Source organism: Mytilus galloprovincialis, chromosome 10 (assembly GCF_965363235.1).
Source record: "Mytilus galloprovincialis chromosome 10, xbMytGall1.hap1.1, whole genome shotgun sequence".
NCBI lineage: Eukaryota > Metazoa > Mollusca > Bivalvia > Mytilida > Mytilidae > Mytilus > Mytilus galloprovincialis.
Genome location: NC_134847.1, coordinates 11219739 through 11242029, shown reverse-complemented (window position 1 = coordinate 11242029; position 22291 = coordinate 11219739). Strand labels below are relative to the sequence as shown.

General features: G+C 31.9%; 1 protein-coding gene across 1 annotated transcript; it reads left to right on the top strand.

The window, feature by feature from the left end:
* The first annotated feature begins 13314 nt into the window (after positions 1-13314).
* On the top strand, positions 13315-21800 carry LOC143049831 (IgGFc-binding protein-like). The gene is made up of 3 exons (XM_076223574.1): positions 13315-13585; positions 13893-14000; positions 20513-21800. Exons 1-3 carry the CDS (start codon positions 13372-13374, stop codon positions 21733-21735), a joined length of 1545 nt encoding a protein of 514 aa, XP_076079689.1. The 5' UTR covers positions 13315-13371; the 3' UTR covers positions 21736-21800.
* Positions 21801-22291: the final 491 nt, after the last annotated feature.

The following is a 22291-nucleotide window of genomic DNA, read 5'->3' as shown; positions in this document are numbered from 1 at the left end:
AGTAACAATACTTATTTAGGACCTTATAGATGAACTTTATCAAGTTTGATTTGATTATGACCAGTAGTTCTCGAAATCACGGATGATAATTGATCGTGAAAGAATATCGAACAATGGTCAAGTAAAACTCTGGTACCGGATCGTGAAAGACATTTAATGTAAATTCTAGTTCAGATTCTGTGAAAAAATCGCCCAATTTTCAAAACGCGGAACAATTCCGAAAAAAAATACTTGTCTGTCAAAATAGTTTAACTTCCTCCACATTACTGTGCATAAGATAAAATATTGAAAACAACACGTTTAATGATGTCTTGCGGCCTAAGCGCTTTTCTGGATTCTCCTTCACCAGGAACGCTCAAAGCCAAACATTTGAAATTCAAAGATGTATAAATACCGAAAATCGTTGAAGAGCTATGTGTCAAAAATACCTAAAATAAATAGCCAAATTAATCTAAAGCCAACAAGAATATATGCAATACTCTATGAAAAAACCACAAGGCGTGTCTATTGGATTAATTTTACAAAGCACGTACCTAAAATGCTCATATTTCAATATATCATGATATGTTTGAAATTAAATATTTTGTGTATCTGATTGTACAGTAAAATAAAAGTATGCTCTTCCCTTATAAGCAGTAATTTGTTTGTGAAAACCTTGAATTTTGTTGAATTTCCATCAAACTTGATCGTGAAAGATAATGCGTGACCAGACTTTATAGGTTGCAGTCTTGTAATTGACTGCTCCATACGCTTACTTACTAGCAAAACAGCTGATCTTTGAAAATAAAAAAAAATTAAAAATGCTACATAGAAAAAAAATTCAAGTTCATATCATGTAAGTACTAATGTGAAATTGTGATTTAATTGAAAAAAAGTGGGTCATGCCACGAAGAATGAAAAGCTACGTAATACTGAAGTGAAAACCTTTTTTCTTACTTTCTGTTTGCTGTTTTTACTATGCCGCACCACTTCCAGTAAACATGATATCCTTCCACTTTCCTGGATTGATACCCTCCAAAAGATGCAAGATTTTTATAAAGTCTATATATATGTTTCAATTCAGCATAAACCTATAATCAAACAGAAAAAATTGAGTTCAGAAAAAAAATTCAGAAACAAATGCACTATTTTGTTTCCCTCCATGTTTTGACATGCACCAGAAACTGGAATTGTAATACAAGACTGGTACCTATACTAGTTATTCAAAATCAATATTTCTTTTACCTGTTGATATACCTGCTACTGGTTAAAGCCTGTAACTATTAAATAAGAATGATTATTAAAGCTATCATTTTTTTTCTTTTAACTACACAATAGTTTTATTCATCAAATATTGCTTGTTACATAAATCATCAAGATTCCAAGCTTCTCTTGACGTACTCTGTTACAAAAATCACAAAAATACTAAACTTAGAGGAAAATCAATTCTGAAAGTCAAAATAACATGGACAAATTAAAATACAAAACGCATCAAAAACGAATGGACAAGAATTGTCATATTACTGACTTGGTACAGGCATTTTCAAATGTAGAAAAGGGTTGATTACACCTGGTTCTATAGCGCTAACCCTCTCACTTTGATGACAGTCTCATCAAAGTCCACTGACTACCCTGGGAATAATCAGCTGATTAAAATAATTGACATACATTTTGTTTACAAAACTCTATATTAACATTATAAACAGTTATTCATGGATTATGTTTCTTTAAATTGAAAGTAACATTGGACTTATTGTCTTATGTCCATTAATATTGGTATCTACTCTTTTGGTGTATTCATTTGCAAAATTTCTGTAGACGTCTATATGTTTTGTTTTCTGCTCAGATACATTGTACGACTTATATATTGAAAAACTAATAATTGTAATAAAAAAAATCATTGGATAATACTTGCTGTCTGTATTTTTGTATCCAACTATCATGTGTTGTAATTTTATTGAAAAATCTAAATTACTTTTTTTTTAAGAGATTGTATATTTGTTCCCAAAATCTTGTTAAATAAGAGCAATTGAAAACAATAATGTGCATGGTTTTCTTCTATGTTACAAAAATTACACACACCGTTATTAGTTTTTTTCCATTGTAATAAATGCTTTTTGGTTGGTACAATAAACTGTAGTAGTTTCCATCTGTATATTCTTAATTTATTTTCAGTTAAGTATTTGAAAATAAAGTTATATAATGAATTCATATTTCAAGCTTCTTGTAATGTTAGAATTTTGAGCCACCTGTTTAACCCTACTGACGTTTCTTTTTTACTTTTCACTAGAGAGTCATATAACATTTTATTTGAAAAAAATGTAGTCTCAAAATAACGATCATTCCATGTGATCTTATTTCTCTGGATGTTTAGTTTACTTTGGACAGAATTTTCTTGTTTAACTATGTCAATCCAATTTTGTGGAATGGATTGTTTCAATTTATGAAATTCAGCAATCCAGTTTACTTACACTTTAATTTGTTAAAAATATAATTTTCTGATAGTGACAAAGTGTCATCTAGAATGTCATTTAAGTATATTATATCACTTTTAATCCAGTTTTCAAAGATAATTGTTTTTTTATGAAGTGCAATAAATTTATTCCCCTAAATTGTTTGTTTTCTTATATCACCATATGTCACTGCCTGATTTGTTTGTCCACCCCCAGTCAAAATCCAGGACTTTATTACTTCTCTATTAAATTCTGAAACATATTTAAAATATTCTAAATGTTTTATATCATTTAAATTCATATTAAATATAACTAAAATATTATTAGACACTTTTAGATATTTAAAAGGTATAAGCTTCCAGTTGGCAAATTTACCATTAACTAGTCGATATACCCATAATGCTTTAAGCGATATAAAATAACTTTTAAAATCGACCATTTGTAGGCCTCCTTTTTCAAAAGGAAGTGTTATTAAGTTTCTTTTTACTTTGTCTGGCTTCCTATCCCAAATATATTCAAAGCTTCTTGTTTCTATTTCTTTAAGATAATTTTCAGGAGTTGAGCAAACACTTCCCAAGAACGTAAATAACGGCAAAATTAATGATTTAATAATTAGTATTTTTCCCTAAAACTGAAAAATTCCTTTTTTCCCATGTCTTGAACAATTTCATCATTTTCTCTATTTTACAATTCCAATTTAATTTTTTGCATTCATCTTTATCAAGTCAAAAAAACACCTAAAATGCTTAAATAGGTGTATCCCTCCAATTAATTCCCTCAATTTTATCTTAACATTATTTCAATTTCCCGATCCATAATCCTTCTGTTTTATTTCTATTTACCAATAGTTGTGAAAATGAGCCAAAAATTTCTATTATATTCATTGCAGATATTACATCGTTTTTATCTTTACAAAATAATGTTGTGTCATCTGCTAGTTGTGAAATTGTTATACTGTGACTTTTCCCATCTAACTTAATAGTGATTTCTTTTACTTCGTTGCTATTCCTCAACTTAAGAGCTATAATTTCAACAGCTAAAACAAAGAATGATGCTGATAAAGGACAGCCTTGCCAGATTTCCCGTGAATTTTTGGAAATTTTCTGATACCCACCCATTGTTCATAACACATGTTTGAACATCTGTATACATAGTTTTAACCCACTTAATGAATGATTTATTGAACCAAAAATGTTTCAAAGATACAAGCATAACATACCATTCTAAAGAATCAAATGCGTTTGTCAAATCCACGAAAAACAATTGCTCCCTCTATTTTGTATGTTTCTGAGTAGTCTATTACAAATTGGATTTGTCTCAGATTAAACCCAATGAATCTATTTTTAACATAACCGGTTTGATCCTCATTTACAATTTTTGTAAGTACCCTTTTTAAACGTTGCGCAAGAACATATGACGAAATTTTAAAATCTATATTAAGAAGTGATATTGGACGATAGTTTTCCTAAAGTAATAGATCCCCCTTTCTAAATATCAAAGTTAATATACTTGTACGTTGTGAATATGAAAGACTGTTTCTATCGTATCCTGTATTTAAGACATTTACCAGTAGTGATTTAAGTTTATTCCAACAAAATCTATAAAATTCTACCGTAAGTCCATCAAGACCTGGAGATTTATTTAATTTCATTTTAAAGATACCATATGTGGATCAGTTCCTCCACTGTGATTTTCCCATTGCATATTAGTTTGTCATTTTCATCAACGGTATTTTCTAATTTTGTATCGCTGATATATATTCCTCTGTTAAATATTTGTTTTAACTTTTTTTGTTATACAAGTTTTCATAATAATCTTTTATTCTGTTTAAAAGTTTCTCTTGATCCCAAATTATTTCCCCATTATCTCCCATTAACTTACTTATAGATTTTTTAACTTGTCTCTTTTTTCTTACCCAAGGAAGTAAGAATTATTTTGTTCACCAAACTCTACATATTTTTCTCTAGATCTCACTTGAGCTCCCTTCGCTTTTTCTTCATATATCGTATCTAGCTCTTCTTCAATACCATTAATTCCTTCTTCTATTTCACCGTCATCTATATTTGTCTCGTTTCTTAATTTTATTTTTTCTTTCAATTCTTTTTCCAGAGTATATCTCCGTCTCTTGGTTAACTTTGCTTTATTTTTACAATAATTTGTGGTTACTTCCCTCACCGCGATTTAAAACCCATCCCATAATAATCTACAATCTAATGTTTCCTTTTCGAAATTATATTTATCTATCAAAGTATTAATCAGTTCTTGGTAATCGTTATCTTGCAAATCTGAATTGTTAATTTTCCAATACCCATTCCCCCTTTCTGGCTTAAATTTTTAGAAATACGCTTTGGTGGTCAGTATGTAACAGGTGAATATACATTAATAAATGTAAAAATTGAGTCATTCATCTGCACATTGATAAGCACTAATCTTCCGTCCCTATCAATACATTTATTAATTAGTTCGTAGCTCAATGATTTGTTCATTAAGATAGCTACACCCCTTCTAGCCGTAGTACCATGACTACAAAATGCATATTCTGTTTTACTATTTATATCCATTTCGATAATTTTATCAAAATGTGTTTCTTGCGAAACACTTATGACACTTTTTTGAGCGGTGACCCATTCTATAACTGCGCGGTAACCCATTCTATAACTGCGCGGTAACTGCCCTTGAATTTACGTTGAGACTACATAAATTAATTGTATTTGTAAATGTCATAGTTAATAATATATAAATTATGAGTATACTTTAGTTTCAACACACTACACAAAGTTACAATTTTATAACACTCAGAGATATTTAATACAATTACATCAATTGGTACACAATTAAAATACAGATTCATTATTTTAGGTAATGCATAGTTGTTACACATATCTATACAACCTACATAATGATTACCTTTTACCTGGTGTGACCTTAAACCAATTGTTCCGCTATTAAACCTCGTGAAAGTAATGTGTTTTTTTTTAAATGCATTGTAAATAAATTTGGATAGTTTGATAGTGTAGGAATTAACGCATGGTAATTGATAATTTAGAATTATATGTCCGTGTTTGAAAGGAAAATACTATCATGTAAATATATATTAAATTGACAGCATGAACTCGACACGATTGAACAGGTTGGGCACAACCCACCAAATAGGGAACTGTTCCTCAAATGAGTAACAATCCCTCATTTGAGTAATCATTTGGTAGTGCTAAAAAACTAAATTTTCTAAACTGAGTCTTTTTTCGTTAAATGGCACATATTCATGAAAAATGCAGCACTTTTTCTACATGATGATTATCCCATTCTTGATTTATTAAAAAGATACAATCCTATGAAAACTTAAGAAAAGACTATTTTCAATGCTTTTAACTTTTTTAAAATCTATATTAAAAATATAGTTCTTTGGAAGAAGTTGCTCCATTTTCTATAGATTGGTGCCATTTTAACTAAAAAGACTCATTTTTAGAAAATATTGTTTTTATCACTATAAAATGATTTACTCAAATGAGAGGTTGTTACTCATTTGGGGATCAGTCCCCCATTTTGTGGGTTGTATCCAACCTGTTAAAAGGTGGACAATTTAATGCCATTCACGTTTTTACGGTTAAGTGTAGAACCAGAAACACAGCATAAAACAATGTGTTTCGATATATTCTGAATCGTGGAGAATTTCTTCTGATTTACGCTACTTGCATGGTTTTTCAATTCAATACAATGGAAATAATGCAGTGCTTTATTGTATACATGTGTACTTGATATATACTTTGTGCATTTTTTGTTTTTGTTTGAAAAGTAAATTGTTGTGGACAAATATATGTGCATACTGCCGGACTATTTACGCACTCTACAGGTAAGTATTTATTTTTTTCTATCATACTACTTGTCTTGTTTTTTTTTCTATTTGTAGGTATCTAACCAGTGATGTTATGTTCAGAAAGAAAAGTTTCTTGTTCTGTTTAACGTTAACTTATACACTGTGTCTAAACCACACCGGCAAAATTTGTTCGGACTCGATGGTATCTAACATCCGGCACAATGACGGAACATTAATAGACAGAAGAAAGGTAGGTTTCTCCTTATTTTCTTATTTTTTTTTATGATATGTAAGAATATATATACATATACAACTATTTTCTATTGTGATATGCAATATTTTCTACAACCGTTCTATATTAACGGAGAAATAAGTAAAAATGGACGCCAAAATGACGAATTGAGTGAACCTTGCCTCGAAATTGTTTAATTTCTCGTTAAATTGTTCACATTGTACGGAAAGAAAGGTACGGGAAGATAGATACTGACACGGTGATTGCAAAACTTGTTTTATGAATATCTTTTAATCCAACGTAGCAGATGAATTGATTTCCAATGAGATAACTTCAGATAAAAGAATACCAGAGCGCACATGCTGAAATGTCTCGTCTGCTTTCCTTAAGTATATTTGTTGAACGTCTGTAGTACTAAGGGTTTTATTAGAAATGTCAAATACGCTTACAATTGTCAATGGTTCATAAAAAGAGGTCAGGGTAAGATAAACTATGCCATACTGATCTCTACAAACATCCCGTACACCAAATATATGTGTTCCGATCCTTACAGTACCTTAGAAACTGACAAATGTAAAAGTTATGTTTGGCCAATTAATTAACCTAATGCTCACATTTCCAACATAACTTGGCAAATATATCTTTTGTGAATCTTATAGTAAACAGGAGTATACTGGCATTTAACTTCTAGGACAAATGTGATATTTTCTGAAGTTATCAAATGTTTCTGTGATGCTCGTATACTTCTGTCGAAGGACACATCAATGATATCACGACTGTCATTTTTCCATACCTTGTTCGTAGTAACTTTAATTTGGAAAATATGCTGGTTAAACTTGGGAACGAAGGGTAGCTAGCTCATTTATTTCATTTTCAGTTCTATGTTTTATTGCTTGTTTCTGTATATCATTTGGTTCGGGTTGTCTTTGCCCGACCTATTGCCTCCTGAAAAAGCCTTATTGTTTTTTTTTAATCCATCAAGACCAAGTGCTTGGTGCGGTTTACTTCCTGTCACCTTAAATGAGCCTCTGATTTCTTCCCATTTCTTTGTTTTTTGTTTTATAAGGTGTGTAAGGGTCTCTTCGTCTTCAATTAAAATGTGATCTTTGAAAGCGAAAAACAATGGTGATGCAGACAAATCAACTTTATTGCAAATGTTCATTATATATTCGTTAGATTCATTAAACTGTGAAATTGAATTAAGGATACAATTGTGTGCTTTAAGTGTATCTGCAATTACAGCCTTTGTCATTAATATATTTGTTTTTATCGCATCAATAAAAGAGGAACAATAGATACCAGAGGGATCGTCAAACTCATTAATCGAAAATAAACTGACAACGCCTGGGTAGAAATGAAAAAGACGTACAGGCAAACAATAGAACACATGACACAACATAGAAAACTAAAGAATAAGCCAACACGAACCCCTCCAAAAATAAGGGGTAGTCTCGTGTGCTCCGGAAGGATAAGCATATCCTGCTCCACATGTGGCACCCGTCGTGTTGCTTATGTTATAACAAATCTGGTTAATAGTATAATTTTCTAGGTCACATTCATGAAAGGGACGATGATTGTAGTTACGACGTAAGGAACATATCCGATATCATATGTGAAACGGTTATTTTATAACTGTCAATCCACTCGTGATGGCGTCCGTAAAATTAACGAAGGGATGATTTTAACTTCACCATTTTAGACGCTTGGTTTAATAGCTCCCTTGTGAGCAGCAACCCTCTATCAGGAAAATCATGAAATGCAAGCACGGGAATATCGCAGGAGTAGTTTTTGATAGTTTCCTTTTGAACTTTCAAAATAAATTTATCGAGTTCGTAAGTTTGTTTGCAAATAAATGGTGCATGTCTTTAATCGCAAGACTGATATTGAAAGATACATTTCTTAAGCTTGTAATACATTCATTCTCTTCTAGTTGGCTTAGAACTGAGTCGTCGAAATGTTTTTATACGATCATATTAATCCATTATCTGTTTGAACATGGTTTGAAATTGTTCCTTACATTTTCTGAAAATATTATTACTTTGAAATGCTTAAATTTATTGAGGATCTTAGCCAATATAGTTTTTTGTCAATACCAATAACAAATGTTAATTATCATATAATTAAAGAATAATTTAAACTTCTTCGTAGCATCAAATCTTTCACGATCCTTTTTCACGATCTTCAAAAAGCGGTACGTGATCTTTAACCATCAGAAAAATCAATTTTGTGTAAATATTTCTTTTTTTACCAAGTTCCAGATTATGTTTATACAAAATAACTGTGAGCACCATTTGATTCATTCAAATGGAATGCCCTCATTCGGATAAAAGTAGTTTATGTTATTCGAACTTGTGAAAAAATTGTGTTTGTTTGACATTTTTTATGTCATTGAAATGTCGAGAAGCAATCTGCCTTTTGTTCTTTTGTAAAAACTATGTTCTTTTGAAACTGGATTTTCTCAGATACTAATCATAATGTTGAACCATTTTGACAGACAGTTTTTTTGGTAAATTTGTCTGTGTAATTAATTAAATAAGATTATTTATTGACCTTTCATGTGTCTTCTCGATTACACGTCTTTCACGATCCGGTACCAGAGCATTCACGATCGTCTCGCAATACTTGTCCACCGTTAGATATTCTTTCACGAGCATTTCTCTCGTTAAACCGAATGACACCCGGAAAAATGAAGATACAAATATTGTTTCCCATAGTGTTTCAATACAATCTTTTACCTAATATATCGAACATTTTGAATTTCCGATCGGATCAAAAAGAAACAACGCTAAGATTGTCGTAATTTTGACATAACGAGGTCGTAATAACGACATAACGATGACGTTATAACGACATACGGATGTTGTTTTCACGACATAATGATATCGTAATTACAACATACTATGTCATAATTCGCTGTTTCAGATTATTATGCATTCTGTGTAATATTTAAGTGGCTAACAAAACGTTGCATTGGGTTAAAAATGTCATATAAAATGGAAATACAACCAATGACGTGACGTTTTTCATTTTGGGATACGAAAATTGAAATAACGCATAGTCCTTTAGAATCTTAAACGGTCAATTGCGACATACATTTTTTATTCGAATAACCCTCATCGGCTTCCGTTACAGACAACGTATCATTGAAACTTAAAAAAACTTTACTCATAAAATGTCTTGGTATCTTTGGTAAGTAGTTTCTGCACATTTGCTCATATTCTACTGTTGCAATTCAGTTCAACATTAATCTGTAAAATCCGAATAGAACAGAATGTACATGTCCTTATGATTACACCAAGTCATCGTTATTCAAAATAAAACAAATACAAAACAAGTTTAATTATTCTAAGGTTAACTTGATAAAAATAGAATTAGTTTCCAGCTGAGCGTAAGGACTGAGAGCTATCTTCCTTATCATTTGAAGTCAAGTGTGTCCCACTTTTAATCTATAACTTTCCGTCTCTATTGAATAGAAACAAAGAGGATGAGTTCCTAATATTTATTCATACCTCCTTCAAGCAGGATGTTTTTCACGCAATTTTATATGTATACTTAAGATACGTAGATATATCTAATCAACAAGTCTAAAAGGGTACACCGACATCAAAATAGAAAAGTAAAATCATGAAAAATATTTAATATTTCGGATGACTAAAATCCTTCATTAGTAAGATATCAAATGATAATTATCAACTAAAATACTGATCTTTAACATCTAACAAATTATCACGAATCAATAAGCTGGTAAATTGTTCAATATTAATGTTTTGGAGGAGGAAAACATTTCTTAAAACTGAGAGAGTCCTGCACTGAAGCCTGAGAAACAAGTGATGGAAGGAACTCATTATGTTTTTTCATTAATGCCTTCTGGGGAAACTGTCCTTAACTTTTTTTTATACCGAGCAAGTCTGTCGACCCTTAACCAACCCTCGTTGTGGTTTATACGACTTATGGGGAGTTCGGTTTGCAGTTGTAGTCTCTTCGATGACCATATATGCGTGTGTTGGATAACTGTTCTATCTCACTAAAGTCCTGCATGCCACATCGACACTGAAGAGGGTGTACAACATTCTGGGTTTTGCATTGCATTGCAAAATGTACTGTACAAGTAAATGTTTGAGTATTCAGTATGTGTTGGCTAATCAGACATCGTCTGTTACCACTCAACTTGCACCATTCTGCAGTTTAAGTGCTTTTATTAAAGGATATATCAACGATCTTCGGTAGGAAGACTGACAATCCTCAGTCAGTAAAAATTAAGTAGAAATATTAAGCAATTTTTGTATCAGCATTAAATCGTAGGGAATAAAAAAAGCATTTTAGTTATTTTTGTATATTTTTTTTTAATCTATTCACAATAGAGGATGAATTAGTAAGTAAGGCATACCAAAAACATTTTCAACTCATTTAAGCCTATTGAAAAAAAGCTGAGTCTTTGCAAAGGTCTATTGTCCTTGCTACGGCCAGACTAAATTGATTGGCTGTGGACCACCAACGAGGCCTTCTGCTCCCTGTTCAATTTGCAAAACACCCTTTTAGCATCCTTCTCCGTGTCTTTACAGTCTTTAATTGATATGTTTGTAACACCAAGAGCACTGTCCAAAATTGAAATTTTGTTCCAGACTGCAGAGCTAGAATTGGTTACTCCATCCCTAAATTTGTCATTGAAGATTTTGTATTCGTTTTCAACTTGGTCTTGTTTAACATTCACTTCTTGTTGAGCAAAGTTAGATTTTCGGTCCCTTTGTTTTTAGTAGAAGACATGTCAGCCATGTTGGAATGAAAATTAACAAATACAGGCATTATAGGTAACAAAGATAGCCTCTAAACTTTAGTTAAATATTTATAGAGCGGATAAAATATTTAACGTCGAACAACACCATTTTAACAACCATGCGTTAAGTAACGACACGTGAGAGTGTTTAGCGAGGTCATAACAAGTTAAACAACCGGCCCAAGTCAGATATTTAAAGGCTTCATCCGGTTTATCGAAAACCCAGGCTGTTGATCTATATTTGCTTGTAGACATGGTAGAAGTGAAGTTCGTTGATCAAGCAAGCAGGCTAATTGAGACTCAGAGTTATTTGTAAAAACGTGATTACAATTATGAATTTTACCTTGTTCATACTGTTATGAGTATTAAGTTTATTTGTTTATTTGAGTTTTCGATGTCCTTGCAACTGTCAGATTAACATTGAAATATTGAAAAACCTTGCTAATAAGAATGACTTTGTTTATTTAACGTATAGTTTCTGTGAATGCATTTGCTAATATCCCACTCTTATTACTAAGTATAGTACACATCCAATGTAATTAGTGCAAAAATGTTATAATCAGTCTAGTAAAAGATGATTTTGAACAATTCTTTAATTTACGCATCGTCATCATGAAAATTTATGTGTTTATTACAATATAACAGTACGTTTTAAAATATATTGAAAACAGTACCAATATTATAAGTGAGTATAACTCTTGCTTCCTATATAACATAGAATGATCTTTTTTATCAAAAGATACTTGCAAGGGTCACGCATCGATGTGTCAAAATTATTCGTTGGTACTGAATACAGTATGCAAACCAAAATACTTGTCATAGAGCTTACATTCTATCAAAACATATATAAATTGTTAATTGCGAACATATTTTGAAATAATTAAAGATGTCAATCAATAAACTTTGACAACGTATGAACATTTGCTTTGTTTGCATCAGTCTCTTTGTCTCTCATAAAAATAAGTTTATAATGGAAAAATCATAGGTGTCCCTTGTCAAATCAACATAAAAATATGTCAGTGCAGTATGGAACCCGTACTAATAAATGACATAGATAGATTGGAAATAATTGGAAATAATTCAAAGAATGGCAGCAAGGTATGTTACTAACAGATATCACACTTCAACTGTTAGTAAATAGTTATCAAAGGTACCAGGATTATAATTTAGTACGCCAGACGCGCGTTTCGTCTACATAAGACTCCTCAGTGACGCTCAAATCAAAAATATTTATAAACCCAAACAAGTACAAAGATGAAGAGCATTGGGGATCCAAAATTCCAAAAAGTTGTGCCAAATACGGCTAAGGTAATCTATGCCTGGGATAAGAAAATCCTTAGTTTTTCAAAAAGTAAGTTTTGTATACAGGAAATTTATAAAAATGACCACATTATTGATATTCATGTCAATACCGAAGTGTTGATTACTGGGCTGGTGATACCCTCGGGGACGAAACGTCCACCAGCAGTGGCATCGACCCAGCGGTGTAACATGTTTGAACATCTAGAATGGACTGCCCTACAAGTAAGAAAGAAAACAGAGCCGACTGTTAATGATGTATAAGCTTAAAAAAACTATTCTTAGTTCGATACATCAAATAAGCTGATAACAAAATGAACTTCCTTCAAGAAATAGCAACGCAAAATCATTCAGAATACCATCATGCAAGACAGCAGTTTGGAAGGAGTCGTTTTATCCTATCCTAGAATAATCACCTTGCCCAACAATAAGGTATCTGCCCCAAGTCCTGCATCTTTCAAGGCCCAGCTTCGTCAGTAAATTAAATGACAAGTTTTTATTTGTACCTGTATATAAATGTTACCCAGTTTTTGTTTTTTGTTATTAAATTTAAAATTCTTTTCATGCGCGCAATCTAAAACATGTGGCAGGAAAGTCTTACTGGAAGACGAAGAACTGACAAATCTTGACACAGACAGTAACCATGACAATTAAACGAATTCAGTATGTTTACATCCAAATTGACGAATGATTGTCACGTGTTCATTTTCTTTCGTATAATACTTCCTTATATGTATTATAAATTAATAGGACCATCACAAGTAGAAGTCATTAACTAGTTTAATGTCAAGTGTAGTATAAAATTCGTAAATAAATAAAAATGGCTGAAATACAAATGCAGGTTTACGAAGAAATCAAAAGAGAAGATGATGACCATAGATACGACGACTTGAAGATGGAGGAGAAGAAAATAAAAAATGACCATGTGGTAGTTCTGTTGTGGAAAAAATGGATAAAAACTAATTGCCTTGCACTAACAATAAATATGTTGACAACTGGAATTATACTGACAGTTATCTATTTTATTGTAATAGGTAGGACAGACATAAATAGGATTTTGTTTCTCGTGCACGTTTCTCTATGATTTTGCAGCATGGACAATAGCTTAAACACTGAATCGCTAATTTTAATCGAAATTTGTAGTCTGAACTCAAACAACATCTTCTCAAACATGACTTAAATATGTGTGTCATCTTATAACAAATAATCGAGAAAGAAACAATATTTTTTTTATGATATCTTAATTAATTTTAATGTATCACCATTAATTTTACCTTTGAAAGAAAATCTAAGTTATAGTTGTCGCGGCTTGAAATTTAAAGTTTTTATTTTCTAATTTAGCTCCGCTACGACAGAAATTAGCGGATATTGATATGAGATTGACAGCAATTGAAAAGCAAAATGGGACGAAACTGCGGGAGAGTGAAAACGTAGAGAGTACTAACCTAGGTATATATGAATCAACACAATGAACAATTACATATAATGTCTTTGTTTCTTACGTCTATCTTATCGAACTCTGTTTTCATATTTAGGAGGAAAGATCGGCAAACCTCTCAAATTGATTATTCCTATTCCCACATAAAGGTGAAGTTTGAATTAAAACGTAAGATTGTTCATTTGTGAGTTTTTGAGTGTCGGAATAGGTAAAAGTGTATTTTATACATACCTCCACTTATTGATTGATTGATTGTTGGTTGCTTTACCTCCACTTATCTTGTCCTTTTCTCCCCCGTAAATACATTTACACCATACACACTGCGTTTGTCTTTATATCCCATGTGTGTGGGGGTCATTTCATCATTTGATGTAAAAGAATTAAAAAGATTGAATTTAGAAAAATAAAATGCTTTGCTGAGCGCAGCCTGATACGATCGCAGAGGTCAAACTCTGAACATTCGGAAATTCTAGATTTATTTGAATTTCGTAAAACATAAAACTTTTACAAATCTATATATGCAAGGCTGTAAACCAAACTGAATATGCAATATCCCCATCATTGTTTTATTTATTTCTTTATTTGTATGTGATTGTATTTTGTAATTAACCTCTAGTTTCACATGTCAATGTGACGGAGTGTTTTTGAAATAAAACATATTGTGTTGTATTGTATTGTATGAGTGTAAGGGTTCATTGGTATCCTTTGGTGGTGAATGTTTATTGGTCTATTTATATAATTAATTAATGTATATGTGTTTTTCCCGGTTATGTCTTATTGGTTAGATGACTTAGTCATGTATTTGAGACAGTCTTATACGTTCATAGTTTATATGCTCCAACTGGTTTTAATACAGTCTTGTACAAGGAAATGAAATTTCTGAAAAACAATAGATAAAGTATTACCTTACGTCGAAAACTGGTTTAACCAGTGTATGAAGATAAATGACTAGGCTCATTCCTTCACAAGTTCTACTTGAAGAAGACATGTTATGATCAAAGATTGATTGATTAGTTACTGAACGTCAAGTATCTTCAATAGGAGAAGAAATCAGCAATAAAAACAAAAATATGTCCAACCATTTCTTTTGTAATTTATCTAAATGAAAATAAGTTTTTTATTCCCCTCGTTTAGAGAAAAGTAATTTATCTTTAATACGTGTTCATATCAACTTTATATCATATTTACACGTACATTCATGATATTAACACATTTGTATTTGTGCATTTTATTTCAATACTTTAAAAAAGATGATTTAATTTATTCCACATACTCATACAACGTGTTACAATGGTGGAATCTATAAAAAAAAAACTAATAATGAATGCATATGCGTCTGTACAAAGGGATTCTTCGGTAAACAATGTGAATATTCAGGTAAGATATTAAATTTATAAACAAAATTAATTCGGTGGGCCCAAAGCTCAAGTCTGGGTTTACTTTTTATTTGTGTACTAATTCTACTGGATCAGTAACGTTCAGACCACAAAAAGGATTATTGTATCCCTATATCTATATATACTCTAGTTGTCAGAATTATTTTCAACGCAGGACACATTAACACATATGAAGTCTTCAAGTACTTGAGTTTGAATACGTCGGAAGAAAAATTATTATTTAACAAGTTATGAATACGCATTTTTAACGTGGTTGTAAGACTTAAAATTGTATTGTTAAATTATTAAGAGAATTACATAAATAACTAGCGGCTTTTCGACAGGTTTAGGTATCAATTCTTGTGTTATAATAATTACCGTTAAGTAAGGAGTTATGTCGTTTATGAATAGTTTGGTTCTCTGAATTGTTAGTCCTTGTCCGTTATTCTGTCTTTCTGTCATTCCGTCACTCCGTGATTCCACAACAAACCATAATACGGAGTTTTTCTAAACGCCTACAGATCAAGTTTAAGTTTCGTTCCGCTCCGCTATTTCTTGCCGAAATTACGGGTTTTAGACTTTGATAAAATGTTGAAAATCACAGTTATACGGACTTTTTTTTTGAATGCTTTCAGATATTGTGATGATTTTTGGCATGTGAGTTAACCAAGATGAGTTACAGATCAGGTTTAAGTTTCGCTCTGCTCGGCTAATTTATGCTGTAATTTAGGGCTTTGGACTTAATTTTTTTTTGAAAATCACAGTTATACGAACCTTTTTTCTAAATGCTTTCAGATATTGGGTTGATTTTTTGATATTTGGTATGTATGCTAACCATGATGAGTTACAGATCAAGTTAAAGTTTCGTTCCCCTACGCTAATTTTTTACCAATATTAAAGGTTTCCAACTTTGAAAATTGTTTAAAATCTTAGTTATACGGACTTTTTTTACGCCTCCAGATTTTGAGCTGATTTTTTTTAAATGTGAGACTACCTTCATGTTTGTGTCCACATGTGTAATTGAAATTGCAGATTTTTCAACTTTTTGAGACGGGGTCATATATGTCGCTTTGACACATCTATTCTTAATGTATAGTACTGTCGTTTATACACCGTGGTTAGGAGTTTTAATTTGCTAGATTTAAAAACGGTTTGTTTAAATACAACATGATCATGAAGGCATTAGTTGTAACATTGTAGAATAGATAATTCGGTTATCCAGGGAGTTTATATGTTGTAAACATGGCTGAAGTTATCATATATAAATAAGTAGGTTTACAAATGGATTTTTCGATCATTGAGATTAAATAAAACAAATCCAAAAAGTGTAGTTAATTTGCAGTCATATAGAAGGAGGGCTACACTATTTAGGGATATAAGTTGGAGTCCCAAATTTTATTGTGAATTTCAAGATTTTTAGGTAGGTTCAAAGTATGTTATTTACATTTAAAACACTTATGTGTGATTCTTTATTAGCCAAAAAGATAATATATTCATTATGCAGAGATATATAAAAAACAGAACATAACTAGAAAAACTATATAAAAGAGGGATGAAAGATACCAGAGGGACATTCAAACTGTAAGATCAAAGACGAAGTGATAACGCCATTGCTACAAAAGAAAAAAAAAACAAACAGACAAACAAACAAACATTAGTAAACAAAAAGAATCGAAGAAGGAATAAGACTGAGCAACACGAACCCCAACAACAATGAGGGGTGATCTCAGGATAAAAATCGGAACAATGAACAACAGCATTTTGGAAGATTGAAAACGACGTTCTGTATTGTAACGGTTTAGGTTGTTATGGGTTCGTGTTGTTTATTCTTTAGTTTTTTATATTGTGTCATGTGTACTATTGTTTGTCTGTTTGTCCTTTTTATTTTTAGCAATGGTGTTGTCAGTTTATTTTTGATTTATGAGATTGACTGTCCCTCTGGTATCTTTCGTCCCTCTTTTATACCCTCTTGAGGTTTAGAACTAGGATGCAATTAGTTTGATGACGGTTCACAAAACGACAAGAGATTTCGTTTTAATTTAAAAGGTCATGTATTTCTTCTGCACAAATTGTTTACAGATAAAGGCAACAGTAGTATACAGATGTTCAAAACTCAAAAATCGATAGAAACAAAGAAATCCGGGTCACAAACCAGAAGCGAGAGAAACGCATTAAATATAAAAGGAAAATGACGATACAACATTAAAATGTAACACACACAGAAAAGAACCAAGCATTAAACAAAATCTGATTAGAATACCAAATATAACTTCGAAACTGGATATAATGAATTGGGGATAGAAAAGTACCATGACACGTCTTATAATAATTTGAATTCACACTCAAATATAAGAGGAAACAAACGACACAAAGTAAACACAACGTTAAAATGTAACACACACAGAAACGAACTATAATGTAACACTTGCCATATGCCTGACGTGGTACAGGACATTTTTTAAAAGAAAACAATGGTGAGTTGAACCTGGTTTTGTAGCATGTCAAACCTCCCGCTTTAATGTCCATGTTAATACAACATTTAAATGACAACACAACATTACAGGACTACAATACAAATAAATAGGAGAACATATTTGACAACGAAACACACGAATATGAGCTAGCAAAAGGCACCAAGTTTAAATTTTAATACGTCAGAAGTGCGTTTTATTGCAAAAATAGGGTAAAGATGTCACATATTTTCCCAGAAATTTGGCCAAAAATAAAATTTCAATCCCCTAGAGGATATCTTTTCTGAAATTGTTTACATATATCTATCACGAATTAAAATTAAAAGCATTTGTCTCTCGTCCATTTTTGTTTTATAAAACTGCGTCAAAAAGCGTATGAAAAAAAGTGTTTTTAAATATTCGACCATACAGTGACATATAATTGATAATTTCTATGTCATTTAATGTCCTGTTGAGAGTTGTCTCATTGGCAATTATACCACATCTTCTTATTTTTATACTACAATTTCTGGACAGGCGGAAAATACGGACAGTCAAACAAAAATAGCCCATTAAACAAGTAAAAGATGATATTGATGTTTTTAAAAACTAACTCTGAAGGTTAAAGTATTCATCAGCTGTCTTCGAATGAATTTTGATCCTTACTTACTTTCCTATTTGACAAATCCTTTGGACCGAAATGCAGGATCTACTTTTCTTCCGAAACACCGGAGATCATCCCAGGTTTTATTGGGTTTCGTGTTGCTAAGTTTTCCGTTTTGTATGTTGTGCTATGTGTACTGCTGTTTGTCTTCTCGTCCGCTCCGTTTTTCGTTTTGGCTGTGTCGGTTTGTTTTTTACCTTTGAGTTCGATTGTTCTTTTTATATCTTTTGTCTCTCTTTTAAAACTTTATCCCTCCTTGCAAAAGTACCAACACGTACTATTCATGGAAGGGTTTAAGTACAGTTAAAAATAAATAGTGACAATAAATTTTTGAAGAAGCAAAGTTATGAGAGTTCATCAGAGCTGCACACATTTTTATAGAATCCTGTAGCAGTCATGAATACTCGTATATGGCCGAGTAGAGATTGAAAAGTGGTCGAATGTGGTCGCATATAGATCGTGTATGGTCGAGTTGGTCTGGGACGAAAAAAATAAGAGAAGTCGCTGTGATCATGAAGCGATCTTTTAAAGATCGAAATGATCGAGTAATGATCGATAAACTATTTGTATTCCGACCAAACTCGATCTCTGCACGATCCTTTCCCGATCAAATCGACCGCTACTCGACAAATTCTTGAGTGACTGGCTTCTCGATCCTTACTCGAATGTTTTTGACATGTCAAAAACTCTCGGGTAGAAAGTCAGATCGATGAAAACCAAGGTAGATCACCCCGAATATTCTTGTCGATTGAGTCAGACCAGTCTCCCGATCGCTTAATTTGTCTTGATCGAGATTGATCGAGTTGGTCTGATCGGCAATGTGAACCTATCTTTAAAGTTTTTGAACATGTTTTGTATGTTTTCGTTTTCTCGAAAATAAAAAGCACATCAATTCCGTAGGAATGAGCTGTCTTTAATTCTTGACGCCAGAAAATTGTGCAATGAGTTATTCTTCATTATTCAAGAAATAAAATACTTCATACGAACTAGTCATTGGTCACCTTATCTATGTAGCTATTTCAGAATACATAACGTAATACATGGTAATTATTATTTTTTTTGGATATTTGGTTATACACGCAACTTATTTGCTATTTGAAACCATGCTTTTGTTATTTTGTTAGTAAAACAAAGTCAATTTGATAAACAAAGTATGGTTTTTGGCTGAGAGTCACTTGCCTGCTAGCTAGTGTATTTATACTGTCATTGTTAAACTTTGATTATTTCATTATATTATGGATTTGTGCCTACTCTCTAATTCTAATGGGTAATCGATAATCACTATACAATGACAAATGTTTAATGAAAATCATATGAATTATAAAAGTCGTGTCGCCCCAATTTCGTTGAATAAAGAATACATGTTTGATTTCCATTTATTACAAATTTACTTCTGTTAATGTCCCCATGCCAAAGACAAATCGTGTAATATAAAACTGTCCTGTCTGCACTTTCACAATGTTCCCAAATGGTATTGAAATGTGTATTCACACGAGATAATATGCAATCATCAATCAATCATATGAAGTGTCTAGTTTTACATTGTATATAATTTCCTTTTAGAAAATCATGCACTAAACAACACATCAAAATAAGGTAATATGTTTATCCAGGCACGATTTAAATGTGCCTGTTCGGGTTGCAGTCTCCGATAATATTTGTATCTGATGTGCTTTTGTAATATTCACGGTGATAGCTATCAAATTGAGAATGGAAATGAGGACTGTAAAAGGGATACAACAACTCGACCATAGAGCAGACAACAGCCTATATGTAGTATTATCCAATAAATGTCATATGAGTTTTACTCATTGTCAACAGTTCTTGTTCAAATCCTTTTCGTTGTTGGATGGTACACAATGTACTTTAAACCCCAGTTATTGGAAGTATATTTGATTTATTTTATTATTAAATTCAAAAGATACTTTTAAGACTCGAGTATGAATTATGTATAACCAAAATGCTTAGTTTTCTCTGGAAGCTTTTTTTGCAAATATTTGTTACTTGTGTATTAACTTATATATTTTATACAGGTGGAAAAGATACAAGTTTCATGGTAATTTTTCAAGAAGGAATTTTACCGACAACGCCGAAAATTTTGGTAGCATCAGAAAATACAACACGTCTTTCAATTCGTTATTTCAACCAGAACAAAATTCAGACTATCACTATGGACAAAAGTAATACAGAATATAATCTGAGTAAAAGTGTTCTACCGTCTGTTGGAATACATATGGCTGGAGTAGAACTTCACTCAGATGAAGGAATAAATGTTTACGGATTTTCCCTCGGAGCCGGAGTCTCAGGGGGCTATTCATCAATGCCTACGAGATTTGCCTCTATCAAATACATTATACCAACTCTACCTGCATTTTATAGTTATAAAAATATGATAGCACTTACACCATGTTATCAAAATACAGTTGTCAGTATAAATTTGAAATTGAAAAGTGGATCTGTTGCATATGACAACAAGCAGTATAGTAACAACGAAACGATTAGAATAATGGTAAACAAGTATGACACATTTCAGTTATCAACTTCATCAGACCTATCAGGAACATTGGTAACATCATCAAAACCAGTAATTGTTGTTAGCGGTAATCAGTGTAATTCTGCAATACCTATCAATATTCGAGCGGGTGACTGTAATCCATTTATAGAATCAGTTTTACCCACTAATCAACTAGATAGTATGTTCATAACTCCGTATATATCTACTCGTTTAAATAACACTGTACGCATACAGGCGGTAAACAGTACTAATCTAACTATTAAAACTGGTAAAAAGGCAATATCAAAAACACTAAACGCAAGAGAATTCTTAGATTTTTATTACAACACGATCTCTTTTATTTCATCATCTGAAGACATCCTTGTCACGTCATATCCACACGGGTTAAGTGAACGCAAAGGAGATCCTTTTATGATGACGATTCCTGGTGTAAATCAATACCTTTATGAATATGACTTCGTAGTACCAACAGGGTTTGACAGCTACATAAGCATAACGGTGCAGAGCGATGCTACTGATGGGCTTTTCCTGGATGGAAATTCTTTAAAAAGTCAAAGTAGTGTTTTTAGCATTTCTGAAGGAATGAACAATTTTAGCACTTTCAGTCTGCCTATATCGACAGGGCTTTATCGCATAGAACATAAAAAGAAAGTACGGTTTGGTTTATGGATTTACGGCAATGGAGATCCTTGGGATGGTTACGGTTACCCCGCTGGAATGGCTTATAAAGCTTACAATTAAGTAAACTGATATTTTGCATAAACGAAATTGTGTTGTTGAGTTATAATTAAACATTACATAATTATTACCTTATTTCTCTACTGTGTCGCCGCGATATAGCCTTGTTGTGCTAATGCGGCGTAAAGCAACCAACAATCAATCATATTATTTCTCTACCTTTTTATTGTCAGTATTTGATTTGCTTTGTTAATGATTTAAACACCTCGAAGTCCTCTTTTTTTCTGAATTATCAAATTTTCAGCACAGAACTGTATCTTAAAAATAACACAACGGACCCATAATTCACTATCATAAAAACATATGTTATTCATTACAGCGCCATTATTTATATCAAAATCAGTTTTTTGCAATAATCGTATCTGGCAAAATACGTTTTAATATATATATTTTAAAACATTTAGTAATTCATAAGAATCATTAAACAAAAAACGAAATGTCATATCCATTAACTTCAAATCTCCAAAATTTGTTTAGGATTTTTTTTTATACCTCAGACCATTGCCAAGCTTCAAGCAAGTGAACATAAAAAAAAAGAAAAACCTAACAATTTTGCCTT